General features: G+C 55.5%; 1 protein-coding gene across 1 annotated transcript in view; it reads left to right on the top strand.

The window, feature by feature from the left end:
• ACTN1 (actinin, alpha 1) overlaps positions 1 to 8,267 on the top strand; it is a gene marked incomplete at its 3' end in the record, with an annotated part of 99,366 nt that overhangs the window by 86,646 nt on the left and 4,453 nt on the right. The window contains exons 11-16 of the mRNA XM_005877962.1: positions 822 to 969; positions 3,626 to 3,776; positions 4,259 to 4,367; positions 4,747 to 4,887; positions 7,028 to 7,210; positions 7,502 to 7,636. Coding sequence (XP_005878024.1) covers positions 822 to 969; positions 3,626 to 3,776; positions 4,259 to 4,367; positions 4,747 to 4,887; positions 7,028 to 7,210; positions 7,502 to 7,636 — 867 coding nt within the window. The remainder of the gene's footprint in view (positions 1 to 821; positions 970 to 3,625; positions 3,777 to 4,258; positions 4,368 to 4,746; positions 4,888 to 7,027; positions 7,211 to 7,501; positions 7,637 to 8,267) is intronic.

Genomic DNA, 8,267 nt, shown 5'->3' with positions numbered 1-8,267 from the left:
GACATATGTAAAAGAAACTTCAAAAATCCACCAGGGTAGAGCTTTTGCCCTTTAAAATGGAAGTAACGAGAAGACCTGGGCACATAAAGCAGGAAGGAGGGAATGGGCAAAACCTGGAAACAGTGCTGGAAGGAGGCGGGATCCCAGGGAAATCAGAGCGAGGATAAAGGCCCCTGACGTGTTTGCTGTTAGGAAAATTGTGGTCCTTTACGGGTTCCAGGCTGAATCAGCGCTTTTAGGCGACCAGAACCAGTGCTGGCCGGAGGGTCTGTGCAAGTTAGGAAAAGTGCTCCCCACCCCCACCCCTTGGGCAGATGCAGCCAGGCCCTGGGCACGGACACATGGTGGGGACCCAGTGAGGGATTCGAGTGGCTCGCAGGCCAGGTTCAGCCCATCGCTGCCTCGCCCAGCGGCCTCATGGTAACTAGTGGGTGGCCCTGTTGCTGGTTCCCTGTCTAAAGAGCTATGGGTTTGTGTTCAGCATGTACTATCCTCAGACTCGTTGCCCAGGTCAGGGTCCCCGCAGGCTCCAGGCTACTTCCCAGAGCCCTTGAGCGATCCAGAAACGTGGTGAATCCTGTTGGAAGTCAGTCCTGGGGCCACAGAAGGCCTTGGGCTCTTTCCCCACAGGCTGAGTGGCCCATGTGGACTCGGACCCCCATTCCCTGCCCAGGAGCCCAGGGCAATACCCGTGGGGATGGGTGGGGCGGGGGGGATGGCCGGACACGGCCAAGATGGGGAAGAGGCTCCTGGAAGGCTTGGAGCAGCTGTGGGCGTCTTGGCGACCTGGTGGGCTGACCGTGCACCTTCCATCCCCACAGGATATCAACAATGCCTGGGGCTGCCTGGAGCAGGCAGAGAAGGGCTATGAGGAGTGGCTGCTGAATGAGATCCGGAGGCTGGAGAGGCTTGACCACCTGGCGGAGAAGTTCCGGCAGAAGGCTTCCATCCACGAGGCCTGGACGGACGGTGAGGCGGCCCAGCTTTCACGCTCCCCCAGCCCAGCCATCAGCACAACTCTCTTCTCTTGCTTTGTTGGTTTCGTTCTCTCTTACTGGGGCTTTGGCTTTAGGCACGTTCGGTTGCCCCAGCGTTCTCATCTGTAAAGTGGGGGTGATAGTAGCGCCCGTCTGCTTGGTTTATGAGGATGAAGTGAACTAGTACATGTGAAGCAGCGAGAGAAGTTCCTGGCGTGGTCCAGAGCTAGGCCTGTTGCTGATAGTTCAGGCCACCGCAGTGATGTCCCTGAGGCGGGGAGGTTAGGGTTCGAATCCCAACCCTGCCACCTAGAAGCAGTGTCAGTTTAGCCCCGCAACTTGACGCCCAGGTATCCCTTCCTCATCGGGACTACGCAGGTGATGGTGTGCCCTCCTGGGTTCGTTTCCTGGGGCTGCTGCAACAAAGCGACACAAGCTAGGTTAACACCACAAATGTTCTGCCACAGTTTTGAGGCACGAGGAGTCCCAAATTGGGTGGCGGCAGGGTTGCTTCCCGTGCCTAGTCCTCGGGTCTGGTGGTTGGCAGCAATCCCGGAATTCCTTGCCTTGTCTCACTCCCTGTGGCTCTGTCGTCGCAAGGCAGCTCCTCTCTGCGTCTCCCTCTCCTTTTTCTAATGAAAGCACCATCATTTGATTGGGGCCACCCTGATCCATAAGGACCTCATCTTAACCAAGTATATTTGCAAAGACCCTCGTTCCAAATATGGTCAGATTCCGAGGCCTGGGTGGACCTGAGTTTTGGGAGGGCACCATTCAACCCAGGCCAGCCCCTCATAGGGTTGTTGTCGCTTAACATTTCATGGCACCTGGGTCACATCAGGAGATGGTAGCCTGCGCATTTCCCCTCCAGCCTTCCCTCCAGTTTAGAGAAGCAGAGCCCTTGCTTTCCTGCCTGTGTCTCCATTACTCCAGCCCGGAGGCACTCAGGCTGTGTGTGTGTGATTGGCAGCTAAGGTTAACTCCAGAGAGAAAAATCTTACCTGGGATAGTCTTTTCCTCAGAACCTGGACTGCGGTGGAGAGGGGAATGGGGTTGGCCAAATCTTAGGGCCTGAGACTGTCAGCTAGAGCCCCCGGGCAGACCCCATTGGCCAGTGGAGCTCAGTGCTCAGACTTCCCCACTCAGCTCTGTTATGCGCCCACTCCTTGGGCGAGAGACCAGAGGGACGGCCGCACCCCATGGCCACTTGGGAGTGGCTTGGCTTGCGGGGGCTAGGAGTGTGCTGGACTCAGTCAAGGGGGGTGGCTTCAGCTCCCTGTTGTAGGTACCTATGCTGGGCTTTGTGCACTGCGGGTACAGTTATTTACCCGGCGTGGATGGTGCAGAGTAGAGGGGGATGGTTGAGGTTGTACTCTTCACCTACGTGCTTCTGTGATGTCCTCTCCGGGGCCAAGGAACAGCTCAGAGCAAGGCACAGAGCAGGAACCACCCTGGGGGCTTGGCAGCACCAACCAGGGCACGAGTAGTGCTGGCATGCCGGCACAGCCGGACGCAGCAATCCGGCCACATGGACTCATTCATGCCTAAGGATGTATTGCCCACTGACCCGGGAGTTCCATTTCTTGAGACTGTCTAAAGAATTAACCCTAAGTGTGGGGGAATCTCGTGTCTGGAGATGTTTGTGGTGAGACCATCTGCAATATGTCGTGTGAGCTGAGGGGCCCGTCGACCGCAGTAGGTGGTTTAGCCACTTGGCGGGATGTACAGCCGCCCGAGCGGCCCCGGTGAAGACTGGGGCCAAGGTAGACACTCGATGACGTGCTGCTGCTGATCTCAGAAGCAGAAAACGTAACTTATATACACCCCGTGGTGTTAGCACAGCATCCATAAAGGAAAGACTGAAAGGCGGAGATAACTAGGTTCCTCTGTAATTTTTTGTATTGTTATATTATTCGGACTTAAAGGAAGGAGTAGAGGGAAGGAAAGAAATGCTGCATTGGGCACAGCCCTGGCCTCGCAGCCCAGCCTTCGTTTGCCGAGAGGGCTGAGCATCCATGACGGGCACAAGCACGGGGTGGGCGGCCAGGCCAGGTCCCTCCCCGTCCTGCGCTAGTCACTTCACAAGGCAGCTGGGAACCTCATCTGAGAGTCCTGAGAGGTCGTAGGTCATTCCATTTTCCTCCCGGGAAACAGAAACCCAAGAAGTGCAAGTCCTGCCCGCCCCTAAAGAGAGAGGGCAGTGCGTTTGATGGTCGAAGGAGGCCCTGGCCATTGGTGAATGCACTGTGCCTGGACACGCTGACCACACTGGGAGTAATTGAGGCAGGGGGTTCCCTGCTGCGCTGGAGAAACTATAAAATGGGGTACCCCTTACTGCTTGGCTTGTTTTTTCCTCTTATGCCACGTTGTTTTCTGCTGTCTATGAAGTTAATGTTATGCCCCGTATGTGTCCCCATAGTCCGGCATAGCCTCTGTATGTAACCACTTCTGATGCCGCCCCACCATTCATGCTCCATGGAGAACAGCAGCTTTCCTGGCCGGGCCCCTTAGTGGAATAACCCGGTTTCTCACACTGCAGATGATCGATCATTGTACAGTGGGCATCCCCGGGGGGTGCACCCCTGGAACTGGAGCCCCTGGGGCCCTGAGGGGTGCACCCTGGCTTTAGCTCATCTTTCTGGGCTCAGGCAAAGAGGCCATGCTGCAGCAGAAGGATTACGAGACGGCCACCCTGTCGGAGATCAAGGCTCTGCTCAAGAAGCACGAGGCCTTTGAGAGCGACCTGGCTGCCCACCAGGACCGCGTGGAGCAGATCGCCGCCATTGCACAGGAGCTCAAGTAAGCGTGGCCTGGCCAGGGGCTGCGGGGCTGCGCGGCTGTGGGAGATGGGCGCTGTGGCCCTGATGCGTGATGGGGTGGGACAGCCCGGTGCCTGGGCAGAAGGTCGTCCCCACAGGTGGGGAATGAGCCAGTGACCCTTCCTGTCACAGGCCTCGGGCCTTACCTGTCACTAGGGCAGGACCAGAGGGTGACCCGTCTTGGCTCTGAGTTCTCCCGGCCTCGGTGGCTCCTGGGTGTTGTGCTTCAGGTGCAGACTGGCAGTGCCTCCAGCTGAGGTTGGGGTGGGGACCTTAGAGAGGAGGACGGGCCTTCTTTGGCCTCCTCCCGATGGTCTCCGGAAAGCAAGGAGTTGGAAGGTTGGGAGGGGCGCCTGGGGGTCTAGATGCAGCGAGCACCCCTGGCGCCCCAGCCTCAGAGGAGGAGAGCAGGCCACACAGGGAGCCTGAGTCACCTGACTTTTCCTGTCTCTTCCCTCCCAGTGAGCTGGACTATTACGACTCACCCAGTGTCAACGCCCGGTGCCAAAAGATCTGTGACCAGTGGGACAATCTAGGGGCCCTAACTCAGAAGCGGAGGGAAGCCCTGGAGGTGAGGGCCCCGGGGGAGACGGGGGCCTGCTCCTGCAGCTCTGCCTGCCCCTTCCTGCTCTGTGACTCCCTTTGCTTCCGGCAAGAATGCTCCCCGGGGCCCCTCAGACCTCGCCCAGCCATGGCCTGAGTGCGGAAGGCTCACATGGGCACTGCGTTTGGGCTTTGCTTTGTGGAGATGCTTCCTTTCCTGCCCTAAACCAGATCTCATCCCCCTGGTGTGGTGCCCAGAGACAGCCTGTTCTTTCTGCCTGAGTTAGCCCAGTGCTCCCAGACCTGGGCCACTTGGGGCTGGCCAGGAGGATCTTGGGGAGAGGGGAGGGATTCTGGAGATGACTCTGCTAACATGTCCCTACCCCCACCCCGTTCGGCACTCCTAGCGGACAGAAAAACTGCTGGAAACCATAGACCAGCTATACTTGGAGTACGCCAAGCGGGCTGCGCCCTTCAACAACTGGATGGAGGGGGCCATGGAGGACCTGCAGGACACCTTCATCGTGCACACCATCGAGGAGATCCAGGTGGGTGCAGCCCCCCTCACCCCTGGTGGCCGGCTCCCCAGCCGTCCTTGGCCCACCCTCTGCCAGGCCCACTCCTGCAGGCTGTCCCTGCAGAGAGAGGACAGAGGACAGCATCCCAAGGGTGTCATAGATTGGAAACCTTTGCATTATATTTATTCTGATTGGGTGACATATGAAAGATGAGAAAGTTGTGCCGGAAGTTCGTGCTCCTATCCCCTGTCCCCCAGAGCCCGTCCCCAGAGGAAAGCAGTATGGCCACACAGTCTCTGCATATGCAAGCAAATATATTTACTTACTAACAGTCTCCTCCACACCCTTTTCTTATATAAAATAGCTTTTATAATAGACTGTATTTTGAATCTTATTTATTTATTTATTGTTAATCCTCACTGGAGGGTATTTTTTTCCATTGATTTTTATTTTTAAAAAAAATGTTTTTATTGATTTCAGAGAGGAAGGGAAAGGGAGAAAGAGATAAGAAACATGTGGAGATGCTTCCTTTCCTGCCCTAAACCAGATCTCATCCCCCTGGTGTGGTGCCCAGAGACAGCCTGTTCTTTCTGCCTGAGTTAGCCCAGTGCTCCCAGACCTGGGCCACTTGGGGCTGGCCAGGAGGATCTTGGGGAGAGGGGAGGGATTCTGGAGATGACTCTGCTAACATGTCCCTACCCCCACCCCGTTCGGCACTCCTAGCGGACAGAAAAACTGCTGGAAACCATAGACCAGCTATACTTGGAGTACGCCAAGCGGGCTGCGCCCTTCAACAACTGGATGGAGGGGGCCATGGAGGACCTGCAGGACACCTTCATCGTGCACACCATCGAGGAGATCCAGGTGGGTGCAGCCCCCCTCACCCCTGGTGGCCGGCTCCCCAGCCGTCCTTGGCCCACCCTCTGCCAGGCCCACTCCTGCAGGCTGTCCCTGCAGAGAGAGGACAGAGGACAGCATCCCAAGGGTGTCATAGATTGGAAACCTTTGCATTATATTTATTCTGATTGGGTGACATATGAAAGATGAGAAAGTTGTGCCGGAAGTTCGTGCTCCTATCCCCTGTCCCCCAGAGCCCGTCCCCAGAGGAAAGCAGTATGGCCACACAGTCTCTGCATATGCAAGCAAATATATTTACTTACTAACAGTCTCCTCCACACCCTTTTCTTATATAAAATAGCTTTTATAATAGACTGTATTTTGAATCTTATTTATTTATTTATTGTTAATCCTCACTGGAGGGTATTTTTTTCCATTGATTTTTATTTTTAAAAAAAATGTTTTTATTGATTTCAGAGAGGAAGGGAAAGGGAGAAAGAGATAAGAAACATCAGTGATGAGAGAGAGTCATTGATCAGCTGCACCCTGCACGCCCCACACTGGGGATGGAGCCCGCAACTGGGGCAAGTGCCCTGACCGGGAATCGAACTGTGACCTGGTTCACAGGTTGATGCTCAGCCACTGAGCCACACCGGCAGAGCTTTTCCATTGATTTTTAGAGAGAGTGGAAGAGAGGGAGGAAGAGATAGATAGATAGATAGATAGATAGAGAGAGAGAGAGAGAGAAACATCAGTGTGAGAGAGACACATCCATTGGTTGTGTCCCGCATGGGCCCTGACCGGGCCTGGGAAGCTAGCCTGTGATCCTTCAGTGTGTGGGCCAACACTGACCACTGAGCACACCGGCCAGGGCTTGAACCTTGATGCTTAATTTAACAGACACCTTGGAGCTTGTTGCATATCAATAAACAGCTTCCTTGTTCTTTTATACAGCTACACAGGTTAGATTGCAAGGGCTTTTGCAAAGCGCTGAGGAAGCCTATGTTGGGGGAGGTCACCTGGGAGCAGGCCTTGGGGCACTCCTTGTTCCTGACCTGACTGTGGGGTGGTAAGCGCCCTTGAGGTCGCTGCTGACTTCACCAGCCCGAGCAGGAAGCTACTGCTTTGATGGCTCTTCCTTCACCTTCCCTGGCCAGCCTGGCCCTCTTGGTTCTGAGCCATGATAATCCTTGGTTGACGGCTTCAGGCCTCCAGGGGCCCTTCTACCCACCTCTACTCTGGGACCTGCAGGGCTGTCTTTGGTCATCTGGCCCATGGGAGGCACCAGCCCCTCCAGTCATTGTTCTTCTCCTGCATCCCCATCTCTGTCCAGGGACTGACCACAGCGCATGAGCAGTTCAAGGCCACCCTCCCGGATGCCGACAAGGAGCGCCTGGCCATCCTGGGTATCCACAACGAGGTGTCCAAGATTGTCCAGACCTACCATGTCAACATGGCAGGCACCAATCCCTACACCACCATCACACCTCAGGAGATCAACGGCAAATGGGACCATGTGAGTCCAAGGGCTGGACTGGGCATTGGTTGAGCCATTGTACGTTTCATAAAGGCAGGGATTTTTGTCCCTTTTTTGGTTGGTTGATTTTTATTTATTTCAGTGTTTCTTGTTATTGTCACATAGTCAAAATTGTCAAGTGAATGAATGACTGAACTTCTAGAGCCGGCCAATATCTTTACTCCTGTGTGTTACTGAGTGGCCCTTCCCTCCTTGGGTCCTCCTTTTCGTCGGAAGTATGGGGCAGGCAGATGGCCCATCCCCCATGTCCCATGGTTGTTCCTGCCCCAGGTGCGGCAACTGGTGCCTCGGAGGGACCAGGCCCTGACGGAGGAGCATGCCCGCCAGCAGCACAATGAGAGGCTACGCAAGCAGTTCGGGGCACAGGCCAACGTCATCGGGCCCTGGATCCAGACCAAGATGGAGGTGGGTCCCATCGTGGGAGGCAGGAATGAGGCTCCCCCTTCCCTGCCCCCATCCCAGCCAGACAGGCTTGCCTTGTCTCCTCCCAGGCGCGACCTGTGGCGGACTGTGGGTCCTGAGCCTGTGACTGGTCTGCTGCCCCACAGAGGGTATGGAGCTCAGGCAAGGAAGCTGGGGGCTGGTCCCAGTGTCTGGTCTTTTATTTTTTAATATTTATTTATAAATACATTGATTTCAGAGAGGAAGGGAGAGGGAGAGAGAGCCAGGACACATCAATGATAAGAGAGAATCATTGATCAGCTGCCTTGAGTCAAGACCCACACAGGGCACCACTAAAGTCCCACGAGAAAGTCCCACAGCAGGATCAGTGCCTGGGTGGCTGACTTGGCTTACCCTTGTGGCTTACCTGGCTGGCCAGGTCTCTTCCTTCATTATCCCTGCACCTAAGCAATGAGTTTGGTCAAGGAGGATGGTCTTCCCAGAGAGAGAACTGAACCTCAGGCAAGCGCGGCACTTTTTGCTGAATTGTGTGGGCCAGATAGAGGGGTGCTGTAGATCAGGGGAGGGATACCTCTTGGGTTAGAGCATGGTGTTCCTCTCAGTTCCTTGAGGGCAGAACCCAGGTTGAGTTCAC

This window comes from Myotis brandtii, unplaced genomic scaffold (assembly GCF_000412655.1).
Source record: "Myotis brandtii unplaced genomic scaffold, ASM41265v1 scaffold536, whole genome shotgun sequence".
Taxonomy (NCBI): domain Eukaryota; kingdom Metazoa; phylum Chordata; class Mammalia; order Chiroptera; family Vespertilionidae; genus Myotis; species Myotis brandtii.
This window is presented reverse-complemented; position numbering and strand designations above follow the sequence as displayed.